Source organism: Microtus oregoni, unplaced genomic scaffold (genome assembly GCF_018167655.1).
Source record: "Microtus oregoni isolate MIOR12 unplaced genomic scaffold, Mior012 000068F_ref0000429, whole genome shotgun sequence".
Lineage (NCBI taxonomy): Eukaryota > Metazoa > Chordata > Mammalia > Rodentia > Cricetidae > Microtus > Microtus oregoni.
In genome coordinates this window covers 1524822-1550718 of record NW_024543975.1, presented here as the reverse complement: position 1 = coordinate 1550718, position 25897 = coordinate 1524822, and the positions used below count along the sequence as shown (strand labels likewise).

At 46.4% G+C, this 25897-nt stretch overlaps 1 protein-coding gene across 1 annotated transcript in view; it reads left to right on the top strand.

The window, feature by feature from the left end:
- Ext2 (exostosin glycosyltransferase 2) overlaps positions 1–25897 on the top strand; it is a 139826-nt gene that overhangs the window by 19509 nt on the left and 94420 nt on the right. The window contains exons 5-7 of the mRNA XM_041641297.1: positions 4843–5038; positions 7914–8053; positions 12168–12261. Of these exons, the coding sequence (XP_041497231.1) occupies positions 4843–5038; positions 7914–8053; positions 12168–12261 (430 nt within the window). The remainder of the gene's footprint in view (positions 1–4842; positions 5039–7913; positions 8054–12167; positions 12262–25897) is intronic.

Genomic DNA, 25897 nt, shown 5'->3' with positions numbered 1-25897 from the left:
GGAATTAAATTTCATCATGAATTTTGTTAGGATTTTTTAAAATGTACCAGGAATTTTTAAAAATGAATATTCATTACTAAATACGAACAAAATAAAATTATTCTTATGTTAATTTTTTGTTGTCAAAATGAAAATATTAAAGAAATTCTTTGCTTTTTTTTCTCTTTTAGAGTTTGGGATTGAACCCAAGGCCTTGTGTGTGCTAGAAAAATTCTTCACAGACCTACACCACATTCCTAGTCCCTGTTATTTTATTTTCCCTTCTTTTTTTTTTGAGGCAGTCTCACTATGTAGTCCAGGCTAGCCTTAAATTTGTAATCTTGTCTTTGCCTCACCTGCTGGAGTTACAGGTGTGGGCCTCCACACACACTTCAGAGATGGTTCTTTTAAGAGAGGCTCTTGTTCTGTAGTTCAGACTGGCCTGGAACTCACTTTGTAGACCAAAAGAGCCTTGAACCTGTGGCAGTTCTTTCAGCTCTGCCTCCCAAGCGCTAGGATTACAGGCACTTGTGTGATCCCCAGATCTTTGCAAACAATTCTCACAGAGAATTTAGAGGCTAGGGAAACTGTTCCGCAGCTGTCTCAAGGCTTGTTGGTTCCTGTGGGGCAAGCCAGTTTGTCCTGTATCCAGGATCTTCAGTTTGGCACATTGATGTAGCTAGCATAAGATAGGCTGGCCCTGCCTGCACCAACTGTCCTGTTTGCACGCTTTGGGCACAGTGAACCTCTCTTACCAGTTCTGTGGGTGATGGGAACTGTCCCCCATCCAAGTTCCTGACAGGATAGCGGCAGACCTGCCATGCTAACCCGTCTTCACAGGACAGCCACAACGGGGAGTGATCGCCCCAGACGTCATCAAGGCTGCGGCCCAGAAATGTGAGAAGCCTGGGCCCAGACGTGAGCACGCGAGGACTGCTGGGCACCCATGGGCCTGTCTGTGTGGTGCAGTTTTCCTAAACTGTGATCTACCTCGTGTCCTAGTGGTTTAGGACTGTCATTCCCGCGAGATTTAATCCAGGGGTAAAAGCACTGAAGCCCAAAGGTGGGCAAGCACTAAGTGCAGAGACCACCTTCAGATGATTGACTTCAGAGACTTAAATTGCGTTGTCTGTGGTATTTTCCTAGACATGGTCTTTCTGGTTTTTATGTATGACTACATGGAATTTGAGATCACTTGAGGCTGCAATTAGTTTTAAAATTATGTGGTTCAGTAGCCTGTGAGAGACTCCACTGTCTTCATAGCACCCAAAAGCCAAGTGCTCGTGGGACAGGACCCTTTCTCCCTGGCCACCTTGAAGCTGTACCTTACAATGGAATGTTATTTTTATAAAAGACACTCCTCTTCTGCCCTCCAAAGACTAAAGGTGAAGACAGGCTTTGGCCTCCTCAGCCTCTCAGGGCCCCAGGGAAGACAGGGAGGGGTCCTGCCCTCTGTGAGAGGTGTTTCTCAGGGAATTCCCACGTCTTCTAAGGGCTACTCGGCATAGCAATGCTGTTTTTCATTTTTATTTTAAAGCCCTCCCAGTGCTTTTTCAATGGGAAGCTCAAAGTTGTTGCTATTGATAGCTGCTTCTCACAGCTTCTCACAGCCGTGGTGGGCCTCGCTGGAATTCTTATCATTTTCCTTCTAAGAGGAGCTAAATCTGGAGTTTACAGCCTTGTTTTTGAGGGCGACATCACGTTCTCAGCACGATTTGACTTCAGCTTTGAGACCAGTGGGGCTGGGAGGAAACATGAGTCACAGCTCACTTGAGCCCTCAGAAGAAAAAACAAATCTACCTGAAACTTTCACTTGGTTAAAACTAAACTGGGCTTAGTTTTAACCAAGTGAAAACTAAGGAGAGTTTGTCAGCTCTCCGATGGGTCAAAGAGAGCCAGTATGCAGGCAGGGGAGCCTGTTTAGAATCCTGTTTACATCTGCACACTTGTACTGGGCAGGACCGGGGGCATAGACGCAGTGTGTGGAGCTCTCAAACAGTGAAGCAGTGAAATTCAGCCCTGGGTCTTCGGGTAGCTTCCTTTGAGAACCACATAGTAACATCTGCTGATTTCTGAATCTGTGTAGCACTGTGCACGTGTATGTGTCTTTGTGTGGGCTTGCATGCACGTGTGTGCACATGTGCCAGAGGGATGCTTGGTATCATCCTCAGGGAGGATGTCCACTTCCGTTGAGCGCTCTCTCATTGACCTGGAGTCATTAATTATGCTAGCCTGGCCGACCAGCAAGCCCCAGGGATCCTCTTGTCTCCACCTCCCCAACTCTGGGATGCTGGGGGCTGAACCTAGGCCCTCATGCTTGTTGGCAAGCACTTTACTGCCTGAGCCTCCTGCCCTCCAGCTCTCTATTTATACACAGGTTTTACTGTGTAGTTCAAGCTGGCCTCAAGCATGCCACCTTTCTGCCTTAGCTTGTAGGTATGGGATTACCAGTGTGTACGGCCACACTCGGCTCCAGCTCCATCCAGCACTGCAGGGCCAGCCTGGTTCTGGCCTTCCACAGTTGCAGCTCCCTTCTGGCTCCCATGATCTTCAGTGTCTAGACATTGTGATTCTCTGTTCTGTATGTCTTCATGCAACTGAAGTAGACTTGGACCTGAGTTGCTGAGAATTTTCTTTGGCTATGGGTGTATGGCTAAGGCTCTCTCCAGTTAGAACAGACACATTCATGGGGCTGTAGGCTTTATGAACCTGGGTGTAAAACACAGCTCTAGTTTCCCCGACTTTACCAGTTTGGGTAGGATATGTGTAGCTCTGCCCTGTTTTTCAGGGTAAACAGGGGCAGGGGTGTTCATTTTCTCAGAACCTGCTTTATATGTGTTAGGAATATTTCTTAGATGAGCCTCTCATTGGTAGCGATCTCCTAGCCTATGGGGCCCCTTCCCTGTGTCCTACCTGCTCTATACTCTAGGAGTCTTGCTTTTCAGGCAGGAGTCACTGTCTAGTCTCCCACTTCTCCTAGGCGGTAGTATCCTTACAGCCGTTCTAACTGTCCAGTCTTGTTTGCTATGGGGAGGGGATAGCTCATGGTTTCAGAGGCCTTAGTTTATACTTGGCCCAATCATTTTGGGGTCTCTGATGAGGCAGGACGCTATGGTGGCATGGGCATGTGGTGGAATTAAACTGCTTATCCCGTAGCAGCCAGGAGAGCCCGCAGAAAGAGGAAGGGCCAGAGACAGAACACATGCTTCAAGCTTGCCACAGCCACACGCTTCACCCAGTGGGGTCCTCCTCCAACATTTCTACAGCCTCCCAGGAGCCCACCAAATTATTAACTTTTTTATGCTAATTTGTGTGTGTGTGTCTGTGTATGTACATGTGCACACCACAGTGTACATGCAGCAATAAGAGGGCATTTAATGAGAGTTCTCTCTTTCCACCAAGAACTGAGCTCAGGTCATCGGGCTTGGTAGCAAGCACCTTTACCCATTAAGTAATCTAACTGTATCATTCATAAATTATAACTCTATACATGGACTAATCTGTTGATGAGCTTGAAGCCCCATGATCAGTCACGTCCTGCCTCAGCCTCTTGAGTATGTGGGACGTGCAACACGTGCCCCTTGTGCTCACAGTTTTGTGTCTTTGGACACCTGCATATCACTGGGCCTTTGGTGTCTGTCTTTATTTTGTTTTCTTTGGATACTTGCCATGCATGTGCTGAGATGTGCTCTGTGATGTAGTAAGTGTGCCCCCGCCCCCATCTCTGGTTTTTAGCTTCCCCTCCTGCCCATATAGCCTTGGGAATGGAAGTGTCCTAGAGTCCCTCCATAGCGTGGGGTACTGTTTGACACTGCAGCCTAGCAGGGGGGCTATGTCTTTCCCTTTTTGAAGGATGCAGCCAGCGTTCAGTTTCTCCTCAGACCTCAGACTCAGGTTTAATAAAGCATAACTTTTTGTCGTTCTGTTCAAGTAATTAGCCTGTTTTCTCTCTGTTTATACATTTCTGTGTTTATAGCACACTCTGTAGGCTTAACATGCCATGACCATTCTTTCACTGTTGTAATAGGAGCGGCGGGGCTGCTTTTTGTCCCGCCTGGCTCCCGCACAGCTAGCTTATGCTTCGAAATAATTACACGGACACTGTATTCTTTTAAACACTGCTTGGCCCATTTCTATCTAGCATCTTCTAGGCTAATTCTCACATATTAATTTAGCCCATTTCTAATCATCTGTGTAGCACCGCTAGGTGCGCTTACCGGGAAGATTCTAGCCTACGTCCATCCTGGGTCAGAGCTTCATCGCGTGTGCCTCAGAGAGCAGAGCTGGGAGAGGGGAGCATGGCGTCTCTCAGCTCACTTCCTCTTCCTCCCAGCATTCTGTTCTGTTTACTCCTCCCACCTATGTTTTAACCTATCAGGACCAAGCAGTTTCTTTATTGCTTAACCAATGAAATCAACAGATTGATATATGACACTCCCACATCACTTTCACAATGTTAGCAACTGTTTCTGCTGGACATAGTAGCATATGCTTTTAACCACAGCACTCAGGAGGCAGAAGCAGGTAGGTGTCTGTGAGATTGAGGCCAGTCTGGTCTAAACAGCAAGTTCTAGTCAAGCCAGGAATTACATAGACCTGTGTAAAACAACAAAAAGAAAAAAATAGAAAAAGAAGAGATTTGCCTAAAGAAGCATTTTATGGCATTATATTTCTGCATGCAAGTATTTTTTATAGAGTGCATAATGTTTTTACTATCTAGTAATGTGCCTTATATAATTTTAAAACTAGGTGGTGGATGTTGAGACTGGCCGGCAAATACCTGTTGCAGGAAGTTCAGTGTTAAGTTTTGTGTGACCCGACTGACCAGTGATTGATCCTAGGTGACCTTTTCTTCCCCTGTAGTCCCCGGCGGTACTTCCTGCTGTCCTCTCAGATGGCCATCCATCCTGAGTACAGAGAAGACCTAGAAGCCCTTCAGGCCAAACACAAAGAGTCAGTGTTGGTCCTAGACAAATGCACCAATCTCTCGGAGGGTGTCCTTTCTGTCCGCAAGCGCTGCCACCAGCACCAGGTCTTTGATTACCCCCAAGTACTGCAGGTGAGTGCCACTCAAGACCTTGCCAAGCGCAGGACAGGTTGCTGCCGTGGAGTAAAACTGACCCCAGTACCAGAGCTGTTTTCCATAAGTAACTGCAGTAGTACCCAAGGGGAAAAGATGCGGCTCCTTGCTAGAGGTGTAGACCATTGGGACCTTGAGTGGATGGTGTGTTTATGTTGTGTGGGGCCAGTTGATCTGTAAGGGTTAATAATCCTTTCAGATACCCATTATACTTTGAAAACAAAAATCCTCTTGATTTCTAAGAAGCTGTATAGGCAAAGCACACAGATGTATCTTGCTCTTGTGTTCATGGTCTGGAGAAGTGACCTTCTGTAAGGTGGCCAGTTGCATCTCTGAGCCATAACAGCCCACAGGGCCACAGTTGGCTGTCTCTGAGCATCCAGGCCTGTTCTTATTGCTGTGGCTTTGAGATATTTTGTCACCCACAGCATACCCTCACCTCCATCATGGGTGTGTTCTTCCATAATTACAAGGTAAAGTGGTCCTTTGGGGGCGGATTATTGGTAGACTATTTGACATTCCAGGGCATAGAGGGCTGGGAAAGGAGAATCAGAGCTTTGCTCATGTGAGCATTTAAAGTTGAGGCAGGTTAGTTCAAGGAGAGCTATCAAGGAGGTGAGGTCATCTTTTTAGTATTCACGTATTTATTAATTTTTTAAATAGCCAGGGAGCTGGTCCATTTGAGATTGTTAAAAGGTTCTCTTGAGAAATGCTATCTTCCTCCCGAATTTCTGGCTAATAATGGTGGGGATGCAGCAGTGTCTGTAGAAACCTTTGTCTGGACAGGAAGAACTGTCGGCATGTGCCCACATCTAGCCATGGCTTCTTGGGTATGCAAGCTGCCCACTTGTGGCCCAAGTGCCTTGTGCATCTCGCCCCTCAGCAGCTTCTCTCCTGCATTGAGTCCAAAGGCATTTGGGAGATTAACTTTTCCATTTCTTTCCCCTGACCTTCCCCTTTCTATAATGTTATTTTTAAACAAAATTTTATTAGATTATTTAGTGTGCACATGTATATACATGTGTGTGTGTGTTACATATGTGTACACACATGCCATAGTACAGTGCATGGAGATCAGAGGACAACTTTGCTGGAGTTAGTTTGCTCTGTCTGTTCTGTGGATCTCTGGAATCGAACTCGGGTCATCAGGCCTGGCTGCAGTGTCTTTTTGGTTGAGCCATCTCATTAGCCTCAATAGTACACTCATGTGATTCAGTAATTGATGTGGGATCCCCTTCTGTATGCTGTGAATATGTTTTATTACCATTGGTTATTAAAGAAGCTGAAAAGCCATGGCTTAGTAGAGTAAAGCCAGGTGGGAAATCCAAACAGAAATATAGAGAGAAAGTAGGCAGAGTCAGGGAGACGCCATGTAGCTACTGAAGGAGACAGATGCCCTGAAACTTTACCAGTAAACCATGAACCTCATGGTAAAATACAAAATAATAGAAATGGGTTAATTTAAGATGTAAGAGTTAGCTAGAAATATGCATAAGCTATTAGCCAAACTGTTGTAATTAATACAGTTTCTGTGTGATTTTTTGTGTTTGAGTGGTTGGGAAACAAACAAGCAGCCTCTGCCTACAAGAAATCAGTTTTAAGATGTAATTTTATTTTTCAAATTTACATTTATTTTCTGTGGGGGTGTTGTAGGGAGCAGGCCCTTTTGTTCCAGCTGCCCAGCTAGCTTACACCCAAAATAACTACACAAAAATTGTATTAATTAAATTACTGTCTGGCCTATTATCTCTAGCCTCTTATTGGCTAACTCTCACATCTTGATTTAACCCATTTCTAATAATCTGTATATCACCATGGGGTTGTGGCTTACCGGGAAAGATTCAGCATGTCTGACCTGGCAGCTCCATGGCAGTTCTCCCACTCTGCTCTTTCTCCCAGCATTCAGTTCTGTCTTCCCTGCCTACCTAAGTTCTGCCCTATCAAAAGCAACACATAGACAGAAGGACCTCCTACACCATGGGGGAAATGGGGGACACAGAATTTTTTTAAAAACAGGGTTTCCCTGTGTAGCCCAAGTTGAATTTAAGCTCACAATCCTCCTGACTCCTCTTTCCAAATACTGCAATTACAGATATTAGTCACTTTGCCTGGCTTTTTCCCTGACTTTAAAGATGAGGTCATGTTTTCTTTTTTCATCCTTTTGACTCCTCCTAAAGAGACAGAAATCAGGGAAAACTGGGAGTAAGAGAATTAGGATCTCATTTTGGGGTGCAGTGCTATGGCACCCGTTCTTCCTCTGTACACATACATTGAGAGGTATGAGAGAGTGAGTGAGGAAGAGCTTTTTTTGAGAGTTCGTTTTTGTTGGTCTTGTCTCTAGAAGCTATCATTTTAATGCCTTCTCAAGGCTCTGTGTACCTTTAATGAATAGCTCCTATAGGCAGACAATGCAAGTGCCTTGGGGACTGAAAGAACGGAAATTTCAAACCTTCCTTATGAGGACCCTCTAGAGGGTCTGTCCCATTGCAGGCTGTGCTGAGGTCCAGGATTAGGCGTTATTGAGACCACATGCTACATATGTGTACACAGTTCGTGGGTGCTGATGGACACCAGGACCTCATGTGGTCACCTGACCAGAAGCAGCCTGTGATGCTGGCTCTTAACATGTGCAGAATGCCAGCCCTGGTAGCACTTGGTTTGCACTGAAGAATTAAGGTGGGAAACCCTGCAGCCAGCTGAGCATTTCCTATTTCACAGGTGTGAGGTCCTTTGGCAGTTTCTAGATGCCTTGTCACTGCTTAGCCTTGGGGGAGATGCCATAATGTGCAGACATCCAAGTAAGTGATGCTAGAGACGTCTTTGTAACCCTCAGCATTCTCTTTTGTTGCTGCAGGAGGCTACTTTTTGTGTGGTCCTTCGAGGAGCTCGGCTGGGGCAGGCAGTGCTGAGTGATGTGTTACAGGCTGGCTGTGTCCCGGTTGTCATTGCAGACTCCTATATTCTGCCTTTCTCTGAAGTTCTTGACTGGAAGAGGTAGGTATAATGTCTAGTGAACTGTAGCTGGTGGCCAATATTGGAAAGAAAAGCCTCTCATTGTGGTACATTGAGGTACATACCCGGATTTGAGAACTGCAAGTTGCGGATGCCTAACTTCTAAGTCAGAAACATTCCAAAGTGTGAAGCTTTTGAGCACTGTCAACAATGCCACAGTGGACAATTCCACACTTGATATTATGTCATAGCTCACAGACAAAATGCCGATGTCAGGAGATGCAGAAAAAAATGGGGTGGAAGAAAAGATCACTATACCTGATGCACACGCATGATATTCTCATAATGAAGTCCATTATGTAAGAAGCAAGCAAGCAAATAAGTTCTGTTCTTGAGGGTGGCCAAGGCCGTGTGAGTGTGGCACACACTGCTTGGCATAGTTCTTCTGAGTATTGCTTGTAGCCCCAGAATGGCCAAGAGGATTCAGATGCCAACACTGAGCTCATGTGCTTAGTGGCAGCCATACAGTCCTCTAAGAAGGAACCGTTGCCACACCGTCTTTCCCAAGTCATCTGTGCATTCCAAATAGATTAAAGTAAAATCTATATCTATATCTATAGATAGATAGGTAGATAGATAGATAGATAGATAGATAAATAGATAAATATTGAAGTATAAACTTTTATAGCCACTTAAGTTTGGTAAGAATGGCAATTAAAGGATGCTAGTATATAAATTACATTCAGGTTGTGTGTGTAACAAATGCACAGAACATAAACATATCTTCATATTTATGTTATATCCATGCAGATATTCCAAAATCAAAGGTAGCTTGGGACTGGGCCTATGATAAGGGATCCTGGCCACTATTGCTTTAGCATGTTTGCAGCACTAGGCCTAGGGTAAGGGATCCCTGGCTGTTATTGCTTTAGCACATTGGTTAGAGCAGTTCACAGAGTCCAGTGGGCCGAACCCACAGGCTGGCTGTTTGTAGAAATAAAGTCTTATTGAATCACAACTGTACCCCTTCATTTGTGTGTTACTTGTGAAGTGCTGAGTCATTGTGGAGACTGGGTGGCTTACAGAGATACTTATTTGCTGGCTCTTTCCACAAAACAGTCCACCTCTGGGCTGGAGCAGTCTAGACACAGCTGGAGAGTTTCCTCTATTCGAGGGATTCTGAATGAAAGCTCCCAGGTAACCGGATTCATAACTGCGGTTGAGCCAGTGCTGTGGAGTTGCCCAGTGTGATGGCTGCCAGTGGAGAGAGAGCCTCTACTTCAGTGAAAGCAGTGAAAGATGCAGTCCCTGCCTGGTTGTGGTCGCAGGAATTGCCCCTGGTCACATGTGTTATTTCCTCAAAATTGGTGGCAGACTGTTAAAATTTAATTTCCTTGCTGTATACCCTTCATCTCATGTCTTTGCTAAAAATATTTAATTGCTTTCTCCTCTCCCAACTCTTATGATCGTTTATCCAAGTCCAATAGCATAGGTGTTTGAGCAGTTTGAATAGTACCAATCGGCTAACCCTCATCCATCTTACGTTTATTAGAAAGCCTACTGTTTATAAGATGGTATTTTATAATCCTGCATCTGAGGAGGTTAGAATCTAAGGGGAAAAGAGCCAGGGATTCAGGGACAAATGCAGATCCTGCTTGATTGTGTTCACTTCTCTGGGCTTTACTTCCCCATAACCTCTCCAAGTAGCACGACCAACTGGAAACTGAGTATTCAGATATCTGAGCCTATGAGATGTAGTGTTCAAACCTTCATCAGCACTGTCAGCTGTAGGCTTTCTTTTTCTTTTTTTTTCAGAAGATTTTTTTATTACTTTATAAATAATATCAATCAAAATGTCCACTTCTTCCCCTCCTCCCACTTCCTTCCTGCTCTCTCCTCCCTCTCCCCTTTCCCCCTCCAGTCCTAAGAGAGGGCAGGGAACCCTGCCCTGTGGGAAGTCCAAGGCCTTCCCCACTCCATCCAGGCTTAGGAAGGTATGCATCCAAATAGAATAGGATCCCCAAAAGCCAATACATGCAGCAGAGACAAATCCCAGTGCCATTATCATTGGCTTCTCAGTCTGCCCCAATTGTCAGCTACATTCAGGGAGTCCAGTTTGATCCCATGCTCGCTCAGTCCCAGTCCAGCTGGATTTGGTGAGCTCCCATTAGATCAGGCACACTGTCTCCGTGGGTGGACCAACCCCTTGTGGTCCTGACTTCCTTGCTCATATTCTCTCTCCTTCTGCTCTTCAACTGGACCTTGGGAGCTCAGTGCAGTGCTCCGATGTGGGTCTCTATCTCTGTCTCCATCCGTCGCTGGACAAAGGTTCTATGGTGATATTCAAGATAGTCATCAGTCTGACTACGGGAAAAGGCCAGTTCAGGCACTATCTCCTCCACTGCCAGGATCCTAGCTGGGGACATCCCCTTGGACACCAGGGAACCTTTCTAGAGCCAAGCCTCTTGCCAACCCCCAAATGGCTCCCTTTATTAAGATATCTTCTTCCCTGCTTCCATATCCATCCTTCTTCCATCTCAACCATCCCACTCTCCCAAGCTCTCCCCAACCCTTCCCTTCTCCCTTCTCTCTCCCTCTCTCCCCTTCCCCCAACCCCACCCCACCCCACCCCTATGCTCCCAACTTTTGCCTGGAGATCTTGTCTGCTTCCAAGTTCCAGGCAGATCTATATATGTTTTTCTTTGGGTTCACTTTATTACTTAGCTTCTCTAGGATTGTGAACTATAGGCTCAATGTCCTTTGTTTATGTCTAGAATCCAGCTATAGGTTTTTCCAAGAGGAGCCAGTGGTTAGGCCTTTTTCAAGGAAACTCTCTGCTTAGTGATGTGAGAGCAGTGAACCCACAGTCCCCAGATGCTGTGATGTGACTGGTCAGATTCTGGCTGGGCAATACTAGGAGAGTGATAAGACTGACATTGGTGAGGGCCTTGCAGGGCAGTGGTGTAGTGGGTGTGGAAGGGAACTTCTATAGCTTCAGTGTTGTGTTGTGGGTGAGCAACAGGAGGGCTGTGTGTGTGGAGTCAGGAGTCTGAAGTCAGATAACCAGCTCTTATTGGCTAGCTTTGAAATTATGGTAGATTGGCTCATCTCTTGGTTCTCAGTCCTGTCTCTGCTGCAAAAATCGTTTACTTGTTCAGCAGATGTCCTGAAGTCCTGACTGTGGGAGCAGCACACTGAGTGCTCCGGATACAGTGTGAACAGCCTAACACAGTGGGCGGGAGTGGGAACTAGATTTCAACAAGCATTTTTATGCAAGTGTGTTGTACCCTGTGTACACTGTCCTTGTGGAAGCCAATGCCAGTCTCCCCTTCTCACTCTACACCCAGTCTGTATGTGGGGCGTAGGGCACAGGGCAGACCTTTGCTTTCCCCAGCTCCACTCTGGTGTAGCTCTGCTGCCTCTGCAGGAGTTCCAGCCCTTCTTCCTGCTCCTGTGCCTGCTTCCTGTCACTGGCTGACCCCGTAGACAGCATGAGCCTGTTGGAGCTTATTTAGCTTCTCGGGCCTTTTTGCCTCCACCTCCTAGTGGTTTCCCATCTCAGTACCAAGTCCTCGGTGGCCTCCAAGGTCCTGTGTGCATCACTGCAACCTGCCCTCCCCCTTTCTGCTTGATCATGTTCTCCTCCATCCTGTTTACTCTGCAGCAGCCACAGGGGCCTCCTAGCTGTTCCTGGACGATGCCCAACATGATGTGTCCTCGGCCTTTCACTCATTAGCCCCGTGCCTGGAGCTCTCTTCCCACAGACCTTCTCATGCCCTGTTCACCCCTCTTCCCTCTGATGTTCTCTGTTGAGTTCTCAGTGCCCAGAACATAGTGGGACTGTTATAAGTAAATGCTAAATCAATGGATGGATTTGTGTAGAGGCTAAATGGGGGGAAGTAATTGTTAATTCTGGGATTGTAGAGCAGGGTAAGGAAGAGTGGACAGGGAGGACATTTACCCTGCAAAGGCCGGTGAGACAGAACTTGCTGTGGTTGATGGCAGTTATGCCTGGGAGGACAGAACAGATGGGGAAGGATGTAGAGCTGAAGGAGTTTGGGGGGTTTGTTTCTGCTCCTGAGAAGGGAATGGGACAGGGTATAGTGCTGCTTTCTGGGAAGGTCTGTGCACATGTAAATGGCGCTGTTGTTTCCAGGGCATCTGTGGTAGTCCCAGAGGAAAAGATGTCAGACATGTACAGCATCCTGCAGAACATCCCACAAAGGCAGATCGAAGAGATGCAGAGACAGGTAAGAGGCCAATGCTGAGACACCTGGCTGGGGAGGGGGTTTGGGGGTGCTGGAGCAGTGACTTGGACACAGTGGCTCTTCAGCCAAGTACACCGTGGGGCTGTGTCTTCAGTGTATCTGCTGCTGACCAGAGCAAGGACTAGGCGAGTTAATGAGAAGGGTTTCCGGCTCTGCGGGGTGGGGGTGGGGGACACCCAGTGATCGCAGGTAACAGCAACAAAGACAGCCAGGGAAACAGGGCAGCATGTTTGGTTGTGTGCTAAGGAAGACAACCTTTGTGGCAAGTGGTCTTATCCTCTATTTGCCTTTTTCCTGCCTCCCTCCGGAGACCTTGCTTGACCTTTTGACACCCTGTCTGGGTTGTGATAGCCTGGAGAACTTCACTGGGTTCCCATTCGGTCTCATTGCTCTCTCCTAAAGAAACCTAATGGGGCTTCATTGTCAGGCAAGTTAAGGAAATCTCAAAGATGGCCCTGAAGCTAATGCTGTGATCATCTCTTTTGTTTCTTTTTATGGATTTTTGTTTTTATCAGAATTATCCACATGGGCTAGAGAGATGGCTCAGTCAATAAAATGTTTGCCACAAAAGCATTAGGATCTAGGTTTGTACCTGTAGGACTCATGTAAAAAGTCAGGCTTGGTGACAAAGACCTCTAACTGTGAGGTGCTAGTGGCGTAGATACTGGCTGACCCCTGAAGCTCATTCTAAGGACAGGCTTAAGAGTGAGAAACCTTGTTTCCAAAAAATAAAAATAGGGAAGTGTCTTAGGGTTTCTATTGCTGTGAAGAGACACCATGATTACAGCAACTCTTATAAAGGAAAACATTTAATGGGTTTCTTACAGTTCAGAAATTTAGTCCATTGTCATCATGGTGGGACATGGTGGCATGCAGGCAGACATGGTGCTGGAGAAAGAGCTGAGAGTCCTACATCTTGATCTTCAGGCAGCAGGAGTCTGTGTCAACACTGGGCATAGCTTGAGCATAGGCGACCTCAAAGCCCACAGAGACATACTTCCTCCAACAAGGCCACCCTACTACAACAATGTCACACCTTCTAATAGTGCCACTCCCTATAAGCTTATAGGGACTAGTTACCTTCAAACTACTATAGGAGGATCAAGGAAAGACCTGATGTAGACTTATGGCCTACACACACACACACACACTTGCATACAATGCATACACGTTCACACATGCATATACACATACACACATATACACACATACATACACACAGGAGTGGGCGAGGGAGATGAGTGAGAAGAGACTTGGAGATTTTCAGTGTACAGCCCATGTCTTTAACCTGGCTTCTCACCTTTGGCCAAGTGGCCAGAGAACAGACTATATGGATAAGAGTATGTAGTCACCCAGCTGCGGGATGAGGGGACCCAGAACTACCTGCTTCCTAAGTGCATTCTCAGCCTGCCCAGCTGTTGCCTACCTTTACTCTGCTCAGCCCCTTCTGGTCCTGCAGCACGGGGTACAGCATCCATGTATTGTGGATGTGTTTTCCAGTCTCTTTACCATCACTGTTGGCATCAGGTAAAATTTCCCATCACTTGTCACTCCAGGGGTTGAGGAGAGAGGGAAAATGGCTGTAAGTGGTCCTGCTCTTTGTACTTGGATATTTGTGTCAGTAATTTTTCATCACTGTGACAAATATTGGAGGTAGTTATATTACAAAGAGGAAAGGACTGCTTTGGGCTCACAGTTGAGCAGACTCCAGACTGTGACTGGTAGAAGACAGCAGGGTATGGTGGAGTAGAGCTGAGCAGAGCAATTCACTTTGAGGACCATGTGAAGAGAGGAGAGGAAGGGCTGGAGCCCCATGGTCTCCCTCAAGGGTGCATCCCTGTGACCCGAGTGCAAACACACCCCTTATAAAAGCCCTGCTGTCTCCTCCTTCTGCCTGTCACGAGCCTTTAATACAGGCCTTCAGGCTTGGGTGAAATGCCAGCTGTATGCCCTCAGGCTAGGCTCTGCCTCCTGTGGCTGCAGAAAGCCCGTCTTCAGAGCTTTGCCATCCTGGTGGAGAGCAGCTTGCTGATGCTGACAGCCTCCCCGCTGGCTTCTCATAGCTGGGAGTTCCTGGCTTCCTGTCACTCCTCACCACTGACCTCCTCTGAGCTAGTGAATCTGAGATCAGTTTAGAGATTGCCGTATTTTCACCACAGACCTGAAGCATGGGAAGAGTGCCCCTTGATGAATCTGGATGTTTGTGTTCTTCATGCCACTTTTTAGAAAGGTCCACCCTCCTCTGACTCCAGTGTGTTGGGACTGAAGGCATTTTCCCTCACACCATACCTGATGGTATCTTTGTTTGCTAGATTAATTATAGAATCATACACTAAATAAGATTCCACCGCAAATAAGATTCTACTCTAGGAATGTTAGGGAGAAACTGGGCCTGGGCTGAAAATGAACATGCTCTGTCCAGTCAGTCTCCTCTCTGCCGCTCCAGCCATGCGTAGAGAAAGAGACCACTTGCTTTGGAACAGAGCGTCTCCTGACAGCCCACAGAATGGCTCGGGTGGAGTTGCTGGCCTGAGACTGCCTGACTTGGAATTAGTTGTCAGTGGCAGGCTAGGAGTCACTGGGACAGCTGAGATGGAATGAACGGAGGACGCGTAGAGCACGCTGCTTGTTGGTTATGAGCTGGAAGATGGACACTGGGCCCTGGATCTGTCTGCACTAATTGTGTTACTCTTCTAAGCATGGAGCTGTGTAGACTTTCATTTTATCATCTGCGCACTGAAGGGCTTCACTACTCCTCTCGTGTTCCAGGCAGCCATTTAACAACTCTGTGGAAGTCTTATCTCTAACAAGAATGTTACCATCCCAACCAGCACATCATTTAAGAGCTCTTCTCTCCCTGAATACTCATGAGGGCCCCAACCTCCTCTGCTGGTGGACACCTCCATCATACCAGGCTCCCCTTCTCACTCCTCTCTGCTTCCCAGTGCTCATTTAGCTGGGACTGCTCCCTGACTGTCCAAAGTTCCTGAGGTAACACATCAGCCTGCCTACCTTTCCTGTGGATGTTTGCCCAAGTGATCTTTTTTGTCTCCCAACCCCACATTTCTGAACTGGACTCGTCCCAACTACACATGCTTGAAATAATTCCCAGTTTGAATATAAAGGCTGACAAAATTAAACCCTGACTAGAAACCCATAGCATCGTCCCCTTCTACAATTTGTAACAGCTTCTAATGTCTCTTGACATTGCCACACGTTCTCCTTGGGCGGGAGCAATCGGCCCACATTATCTGAGAGCCAGCAGTCCACTGAGAAGCTAGCTGTCTTCTCTCCATTTGGAGAGTTTTAGTCAGTGTCCTGCCACTATAAAGCAGTATCAGAGGCATTGAGCTTAAAGGAAAAGTTCAGATGCTCACATCTGATGTCTGTCAGCTGGCTGGTCTGGTCTGTGATGAGGGCTGTCATTGTTAATGCTGGGATAAGTGTCATGAGAGAGCCAGAGGGGGACTGTTGAGCTCCACGGCTTCCTTTGAGGGCACACCCCACTGACCTGAGAACCCCTCACTTGGCCTCACTTCTTTAAGGTCATAATGTTTCCCAGTGCCGCCATCTTTTGGGGAACCCAGCGTGTGTGCCAGCGTGTGTGCCCTTGCTCTGTAACTGCTCCTGCTGTCCTTTGCCTTCCGTTTATGTCTGTGGATTGAGCTTGACCTTGGGTGGAGTGTTAAAACTGCTCCTATACCTTGGTGAATCCTCCCTGGGGAGCTCAGCTTCGGGTCTTTCTGTAATCTAGGCATATGTCTCCGCAGTCCTGGGGCCTCAGACCTCCAGGTGAGGGGTCGGCAGGAACTGACACAGGGCCTGGGCATCCTGAGGTATTCAGAGCTAGAATTTAAAACTGCAGGAACAGTTTTTGCCACCAGGGGTCTCCATCCACTGTTAAGTGTCTAATATTCCTTCCAAGGATTTAAATCTGGGGAAATCCCAAATGCCAGCAGCTGCTTGCTTCTCGAGGGACATGTTCCTTGCTGTGGCTCTCTAGAGACCATTTTATTCAAGTGACAATTCAGACATTTGCTCTAGCAGCATGGGACAGCACCCAATACACACACACACACACACACACACACACACACACACACATGACAGGTGAGAAGGGGGCAATTAAAACAATAGAAAGGCCATGATCTGAGTGTTTGGTACACTTGTTATCATCCTGATTGTAAGTGATAGTTCAGTTGTCCTGAGAGAGGCATGGAGGCAGCCATACCTAAGGACATGACTGGAACCCTGATTGGAAGCTTGTAGTTAGGAGAAAAGTGTCTCCAGAAGATAGTCCTGAAAAGGCCCTTCCTTCTGAGCAGTGTGAGCGCACACACTTGGAAAGTCTAGTGGCGACTTGCACAGCTTTAGGAGGGAAGTTAAAAGCAATCCCTTCAGTTAGTAGATGTGACAGCTGGAACAGTGACACTGGTTCTCAGTTGTACCTTTATTGTCCTGCGTGCTAATTAACTAGCTCATTGACTTACTGAAGTCCTAATTGTTTTTTTATGGAGAGAGGAGAGATTATGAGCCACATAAGGCTCTTTGACTCTGCCTAGGGCAAAGTCATCTTGAGGTACAGTGTTTACCCTCAAAGCTGCTTTCAAAGATGGTGTTGGAGTTCCAGAGTACACTCAGCTGAGATGGAAAGGATAGCATTCAGGCTGTGACCGGCAGGGCATGTGGGCTGGGAGATGGCCTTCTGAGTAGGTCTGAGAGACTAGCTTTGTTTTGTTAAAAGGCAGGAGAAAATTTGCAGCTCAATGTTTCCTCTGCTGTCAAATGGCTCTTTTATACCCCCAGTCTCCCTTGACTCACAGGACAAAGTGTGCAGGCTTGGGTCTCAGAAGGCTGGGGAGATGCTGGACTGGCTAGTCAGAGATGTTTGTGTGAAGGGGGAAGGTGTAAGTGGACCCCCAGTTTATCTGTTGAGTAGAGTTCCTAAACACTGTTTTATTGGTCAGTGGCTCCCCTAGCAGTGACCTCTAACCCCAGCCACACTAGGAGGTGGAAGTCAGGAGCCTGCTTTGCCTTTGAACTTTCCTTTTGTAATCAGTTGATTTGGGGCCTTTGAGGTGGTTTGGCCTTAGTGGCTTGCCTCTAGTCACCAGCACTCAAAAAAGGTCAGCTGTGAGTTTCTGTTCTGTTGTGTCTCAGTATAATTTCGTGGGTGCCTAATAAATACGCCACATGTCTGTGCTGAGAGAAGCCTTGGAGATGTGAGCAGACCACTCTTAGCAAACAGCGCCCTTCTCACTGCACTGTAGTAAGGATCCAGACTGAAGAGGAGAGCCCCTGGGGCAGGAGCTTCCTGTGTAGGAGAGGCCCCTCGAGGGCGCTTTTGTTTTGCCTTGTTTATGCAGAATCTCCACAAATTGAATTCCAGTATTTGGTTTCCATAGCTATAGTTAGTTGTTTAGATGCCACAACCTTGAAGGGGAGGACAATGGCACAAATGGACCTCTGAGATGGGCTGGAATGCTCAGTGTAGTAGACAGAAGCCCAGGCAGTTTCGCAGGACAGTTCTTCAGGGTATAGAGCCTTTGTTTTTTTCTTCATGCTCTGCATCCTCAGTTCATATCAGTTTATATACTGTCCCCCAAAGTTGTAATTATCGGGCACCTCAACTCCTTACGTTGAAGTTTAATCTGCTAAGCATTTATAATTTTTTAAATATGGGTTCATCTATGTCTTACAAAGCTTTTTTTTGTTTAGATTATTTAAGGTTTTTTTTTGTTTAGATTTTCTAATTTTTCTTTTTTAATGCATGAGAGTGTTTTGCTTGCATGTATGTCTGTGCACCAGCTGAGTGCCTGGTGCCATGGAGACTAGTGGAGGGTGTCAGATCCCTTAGGACTGTAGTTATAGACAGTTGTGTGCCACCCTGTGGGTGCAGGAAATTAACTGCTGACCCACCTCTCCAGCCCCTTAATCTATGATTCCTCAGCTGCCCAGATCCTGTGTGTTAGTTGAGGATTCCTTGTGCTGCTGGCCCAACTGCTTTGTCCCTATGGTTATATGGTATAGTCTGTGTCCATCTCTCCCTCACCCCGACCCCAGCATACCCAAGTTTACAAAGCAGACTCTTTCCACGGGAGGGAGATGGGCTGTTAACAGAGCCATCCAGGCTCCACAGCCGAATGCAGGCGAGGCATACATTGTTCTGGACAAATGTGCTCAGACCCCAGTGTCATTTGGCCTGGTCTGTGGAAGTCAAGCTGCATTTCCAGCCATTCAAGCTGACTTCTCGCCTTGCCTCGCCTTCCTCCCCAAAGTGGGCGCTTGAGACAGTTCGCCTGGAAATGCTTTAGGAAGAAAGGGTGCCACTTCTCATTTCCAGTGTCAGTGCTGTAATTTGTGTGATTCTTACTTCTCTTCCCCAGCTGGGAAGTGGAGAAGTCTTTGTTTCCATAGGTGAGGGCCTGAGCTAGTGCAAGCCTCATCTGCAAGCCTGCCGAGCCTAGTTCAATCCCCAGACCCATGTGGTGCACGGAGGGCGCCAGTTCCACATGTATCAGCACACACTGCACACACACGTAATGAATAGACAAGTAAATTATAATCTTGTAACTTCATACATACACATATAATAAATAAATTGGTAGGTTATACTCTTGGAATTACAAACACTCACACATATACTCTCTTACATGTACACATGTAATAAAAATAAGCTTATTATACTCTGGAATTGCACACACACACGCAGAGAGAACACATACATACATGCATGTGCACATACTCACTAGCTCACACACAGAACTATTTCTCTTCAGTCCTGACAAGCCAGACTTTCCAGTCTGCTCTTGAAAAGCGTGGTGCTGGCAGTGTAGCTCAGTGGTGGAGCGCTTGTGACACATGCGCAGGGCCCCTATTTCAGACCCCAGCATGACCAGAGAAGAAAACTGCTACCGAGTCATTTCCCCTCCGAGGGAATGCTTTCTGGGCTGAAATCTTCCCCTTGAAAGAGTAGTGAGTTCTGGTGCCTGGAGGCCCTGTGGTCAGTGGGGGAGATTGTCATTGCATGTTTTTTCAGTAGTACTGTGTACTCTGTGTTTGAATTTCCCCGTGTATATAACCCCACACTGAGGGACCAATCTGTGCAGTTGTTTAAAGCCGGGTAAATAAGAGCGGGTTTAGTCCGCATCTTAAGGAAGAACATTGCTCTGTGTGTATGTTAAACTTTTTTTTGAAACTTTGGTATTAGGAACCTTGTTGGAAAAAGACTTTTACCAAGTATCTGATCGGAAGCCAAGAAAAGCCTTTTAATAGGACTGTCTCAGATTTATAGTGCACTGGGGCTGGAAATAAATTTTCCTGTCTTTAACTTCGGACTGATTTGCAGTTGTTTGGTATAGCTTCTGAGATTTAAATCCTCGAGGTCCAGATGGAGAGACCATAAAGCTGTGTTCTCTGGCAGCCTTGGTATGTCTTGTCCATTTGCGAGCATAACCAGGTAGTGTCACAGCTCGGCCGGCTTGCTGTGATACCAGCACCCATTCATTGCTTTGGATTTTCTCCAGAAATTCACTTACCTATCAAACGAATTTATGTGGGTGTATAAACTTAAGCGTGTAGTGTGTTTTGTGTTTGTAAGTGCACATGTCTGCACATACATGTGGAGGCCAGAAGTTGGTTTCTGGTGTCTTCACTATTACTGCCCCTCTTAACTTTTCTGAGATGGGGTCCCTCATTGAGCTCAGTGCTCACCACTGGTTTCACTGGCTGGCCAGAAAGTCCCAAAGAGCCTTTTGACGTTGCCCACGCTCACCCCAACCTCCAGGTAAATCTATTCTAAGTACAGGCTTTCTTCCCAACATTGCCTTAGCAAGTAAAGGAGACTAAAAGAAGGCATTGTGTAGGAGTGTGGCCTCTTCTTTCACAGGGTACCTTCAGCTACTGGCACAAGTAACAGCAGTGATACAGGAGTCACAGGCTCCTGAGTGCACTCAGGAGCATCTCCTCAGGAGTGAGCTTCACCACTGGGCCCTGTGCTAGAGAAGAGGGGCTGAGCTGTGAGGTCTTTATCCTCCTCTGGAGATCTGGTAGATAAGGGACAGCAAGATAAGCATCCCAGGCTGGGAGGGTTCTCAGTACCAGCAGCAAAGAGCTTCAGAGTGAATTAGAAGGCAGGGGGTGAGTAATACTTGGTCAGAGGGATGGTGTGTAAGAAAAAGGGGAGGCTAAATAATTAAAATTTTGTAAAATTCAAATCTTAGAAATTATCCAGGCATTCCTGGGGACCTGATAACCTTGTGGGCACATCTGAGAGCTAGAATGCTGGAACCCAGGTCTCATGGCGCCTAGTCTGGTATTTTGCTTTTTGTTTTTTTGTGATATATGGCAGTGTTTTCCAGCCTGGAGTGAGCTAAGGTCAATTCAATGGGTCACAGCTGGCATCTAATTGAGAGAGAGAGACAGACAGAGAGAGAGAGAGAGAGACAGAGAGAGAGAGAGACTGGGAGAGACAGAGAGAAATAGGAAACTATCAGAGTGTTATATAGTGAAAGCAATTATTTCCTGAAACATTGGCTTTCTTCTTGAGTTGGGCTAGGGCTATATTTCAGTGGTTGACAACTTACCTAATATGCACAAGGCCCTGTGTTCAATCCTTAGCACCGAAAACTTAAAAACAAAAACAAAAACAGAAAAACCTATCTTAGCCGGGCGGTGGTGGCGCACGCCTTTAATCCCAGCACTCGGGAGGCAGAGGCAGGCGGATCTCTGTGAGTTCGAGACCAGCCTGGTCTACAGAGCTAGTTCCAGGACAGGCTCCAAAGCCACAGTGAAACCCTGTCTCGAAAAACCAAAAAAAAAAAAAAAAGAAAAACCTATCTTAACTTGCCATAGAAAGCAAATGTACGTGTTTTAGCCTTGAGTCCTGATCCAGAAAGGTTTTGTGTGGCAGTGAATTCAGATCCTTAGCTCCGATCTGCTGTGGGTTCTGACCGTTGGCCTGCCCTTAACTTTCCAGGCTTCGGCTTTCTAGTCCTAACCTGAAGTAGGGAAGACTGCATCCTAGAGGGTTCACCCACCAAATGAGATCATGTATTTAACATATGTGGGCTCTGGTCCCAGCTCCATGCTGGTGGTCATTCAGGAACTCCTGGGGTTTGCATTTGAATTTGGGAAAAGGCCTTCTGGTAAGAGCGTGGTCTTCAGGAACCACAGTGTGTTAGCAGCGGATGTACTATGCATTTGCTTCTGGGCTTGGAAACTTGAAACAGAATTGAGTCCTGTGGGTCGGGCATGGAGGGAAGTTCGCCTCTGTTCTTTTCTCAGGATCAACAAGGCTCCCAGGGAGCTAAACATCACTGATTCCCTAGCTGGCCTTTTTGTTTTGATCCAGTATTATGACTTTCTCCCCTCTCCAGTGAAGTCAATTTTTACTGTGTTTTTCCTTCATCTCATCTCTTCCCTGCCAAGTCATGATTTTTATTCATTTTTGAGAGAAGGATGCTAAAAATTAAAAAAAAACAAAGTAAATTATCAGAGGAGAATTAAAATGCAAATTAGCATCTAGATAGTGGGCAGCAGTGAAGACCTGGGTTGGGTGGGTGTGACTACACGCAGGGACTTTTCCTGGGGACTTGAGGACGGTCACATGCCTTCAGAAGCAGCAGTTGTCACATCCTGCTGGAGAGAATGGGATTTCGGCCTGATTTTTCTCTACTTTCTGCTTTTCCCCTTTTCTCTCTGTTCCCTCAGCCTTCCGTCCTCCACCCCTTTCTTGCCAGGGCAGTGCTATCTCATATTTGAAATCCCACTGGAGAGCAGAGACGAGTCTCAGCCCCCAGACGCTTCGGGCCAGGGGCTAAAACACTCCCATAAATCTGAGGCTCATTTTAGTGCCATGGTGAAGCTGTGCGAGCGGCTGGTCTCCGTGGCCCCTGCCCTCTCGCTTTACGGGCTGCTTTGGCTCCTCTCTATAAAGAGGCCCAATGGAGTCATTTGGACATTCTTATCAGTCTGCTGACAGCTATATGGCCTTTCTGCTGAGTCCCCGAGCTCAAGCAGGCGTGCGAAATTTTTGATATTAAAATTGAAGAAAGCTACCAGGCAGAAGGGACTGGGTTGTGCAGTGGTGATTGGGGGTGAAGCAAGGTTAGCTAGGCCATTAACTTTTGTGGGTCTGACCTCACTATTGGCCACTGGTAGGGAGATAGCCAGGATGAGGCTGGCGTAGAAAGGAGCTTCCATCTTTAAACCCATGCTGACAAATGCTCTTCCCCAGGAAGCTTGCTGTCCTGCTGGGAGGTAGGCAAGCCCAGGGATCTGGGGTAGCCAGATTGGTGGCTGTTTCTTTCCTAAAGGCAATGTCTGGCCAGTTGTAGCCTGCTGTCTGTGTGCCCGCAACATTGCTGTTATTGGAGTTAAAGGGACGTTGCTGAGAATGCTTCCCGCCCTTTAGACCCCATCCTTAGCCATCTTCCCAGAGTTCTTTGTGGGGACCCCAGGTTCATCAATGCCTGAGCCTGCTGTCCCTCCCCTGCATGGAGAATAGGCTGGGAGCTGCCCCTTCTTCACCCTTCCCACTTTCCCTTTCTTTCTTTGCTGGAAAACTCTTGTGGCCAGCAACTGAAGGGAAGGAAAATCCATTACCTGGATTGAGGCCAGTGGCTTGATGAGAGCTCCAAAATCTTTGGCATCTCCTGCCCAGAATGCTTTTCCAGGCATTTTGAGCCTATCATCCCCCCACCCCCGCCTCTCTGCTTCCCAGCCTTACCAGCTGGAGGGTGGGAGTCCTCTGTCCCTTTGCTCTTCTGACAGGGCTCTAGAAAAGAGTTAGTGGTGATAAGCAAAGTCCAATAGACATATATTTTTAACCACTCTGTATCCCTTTCTGTTTCAAACACATTATTTTTCCCCTTTTTAGTAGTTTTCAAACATGTTCAGTTAAGAGAGTCATTTAATTTGAGGTTGAGACAGAAAACAAGGAGTATTTGTGGTGTGGTAGTCAGAGTGGCATGTAGCTGTAATGTAGGGTTGAGCCAAAGTCAAAATGCTGGTCCTGTTATTTTTCATACAGCTTCTAAAGAGAGAGTAACTATGGACAAAATCTTAAAGTGCAACTAAACCAGTCTCAGACTCCAAAATGGTGCAGTTACTTTCTCTCTACTTCCAACTGACAAATTGATAGCTTGTGATTTAAGATAATGAAGTAGGTGTAATATCTTATACCATATTTTCAATTTTTTTAGGGTCAACTTATTTTTTTTATGTGTATAGATAATTTGCGTGCATGTCTGTCTATGTACCACGTGAATGCCTGGTGCCTGTGGAGGTCAGGGGCGGTATTGAATCCCCTATAAACAAAGTTATGGAAGGTTGTAACCTGCCATGTGGGTCCTAGGAACAAACTGGGGTCCTCTGCAAGTGTATGAAGTGCTGCTGGCCACTGTATCATCTCTCCAGCACCCTCTTGTATTATAGATGACTGTACGGGATAAATGTAGACATGGGTTGTAAATATGTGGTTGAGCCCTTTCTTTCGGGAGTTCAGGGAGGACCAAGTGGCCACTGTTTCCTCCTTGGGCATCAGCAAGGAAAACTGACTGAAACTAACCACAGTTAATCCCTCATAATGAATCCACAACATTGGGGCTGGCTTCAGGAAATGGCCTCCCCAATAAAGGTATTAAATATTAATTTGTAGCTTGCATAATAATTGTCTTTGGGCTGGTGTCCCAGAAGGTGAGATTTGTTAAATTTCTGAGAACTCCTTATAGGAAATGTCACTGTGGATTTTGTGAATTCATTATGTAACTACTTAGAAAAAGATCTTGCAAGAGGTTAGTTTGTAGATGGTTGAAGTGATATTTGGTTTATTTTCAAGTCTTCAGTAAGAGCTAAACTGACTCATAAAATACACAACATGGTCCAGTAATGCTTAACACACTACTGTCTTTGATAGCAATTGAAGTAAAGAATTTTTGTCTATAGTTACAAACGCTAAGATTAAGTATGGGTATGAATTGTCTCTCTCAGAATTGCAGGAACTAAGAGAACTTGAAATTGCATACTTATTTGGGACTGATACAATTTGTAATTTTTTTTTTGCTTTGAAAACCATACAAACATTTTTTACCTTTAATTTTTTTTAATTTATTTATTAAAGATTTCTGTCCCTTCCCCGCCACCGCCTCCCATTTCCCTCCCCCTCCCCCAAATAAGTCCCCCCCCCAGCCCGAAAAGCAATCAGGGTTCCCTGTCCTGTGGGAAGTCCAAGGAACCCCCACCTCCATCCAGGTCTAGTAAGTTGAGCATCCAAACTGCCTAGGCTCCCACAAAGCCAGTGCGTGCTGTAGGATCAAAAACCCATTGCCATTGTTCTTGAGTTCTCAGTATTCATCATTGTCCGCTATGTTCAGAGAGTCCGGTTTTATCCCAGGCTTTTCCAGACCCAGGCCAGCTGGTCTTGGTGAGTTCCCAGTAGAACATCCCCATTGTCTCAGTGTGTGGCTGCACCCCTCGCGGTCCTGAGTTCCTTGCTCGTGCTCTCTCTCCTTCTGCTCCTGATTTGGACCTTGAGATTTCAGTCCTGTGCTCCAATGTGGGTCTCTGTCTCCTTTCATCGCTTGCTGAAGGTTAATATTCAGGAGGATGCCTATATGTTTTTCTTTGGGTTCTCCTTATTTAGCTTCTTATAATGCTGTGATTCATCTTATTATGCTGGGTTGTGGGTCTTTGGAGCATAAGATGATGATTACATGCATTTATTTCCCTGTTGTCACTGAAAGTCTGCTAATACTGAAGGAGTCCAGGAGTGGTAGTGTTGCTCTCTCTGCAGAGCATTCCTGACCATGTAGGGCTCTTTAATATGAACACTTAAGGGCTAACTTGTTAGATTTAAACATGTACGTTCAGGTTGGCATACTGTTTCGTGGGAGTGTGCCTAGTGCCGCAGTCCACAGGTTCAGTACCCCAGTGTCATTATCTAACTGTGTTTACTGTCTGTGGCAGTAGGGATGTTAGTAGTGACAACGTGCTTTGCTGGTTATCTTTCACATATCAATGCTTTTTCCTAGAAGGAATAGCATTTTCTTTTTAAATGTTTGAAGTCCACATTTATATTGAGGTGAATTTAAATTTCAGCCTACTAGGATCTGGCCTTGAGATGCTTGCCCAGATATCACTTGTGTTTTAGAAAGGTTCTTGAGCTTTGCTTGTGACTTTGAGCCACAGGCAAGAGTTGAATGTCGCTGTGTGACATTCTGAGAAGGGAACAAGAAACCCCAGAGCTGGTGAAACTTGGGAGACTGTGGTGCAGCCTGTAGACAGCCAGCTGACTGTACACTCTACTGTGCTCTTCAGCTGATACTGACCAGTCAGACACTGATATTTCCCTGGATCTACTTCTCTAGTAAGCTCTAGACAAACTGCATGTGATGTGGCCACATTATAGTCTTGGAATCTTAAGAGCAGAGAAGAACATAGCTTTCTTAACCATTCAGTTGCTGACGTGATTTTTAGGGTTTAGGTGCAGGGGGGCTCAGAATTCCCACTGTGAAGATCATTCTGGGCCATACTTTGGACACAAGGATCTCTTGAGAGGTCCCTCTATATAGATGGAAGTTTCTGTCCCACCTGGTCCTGCAGCCATTTAGTCCCAAAG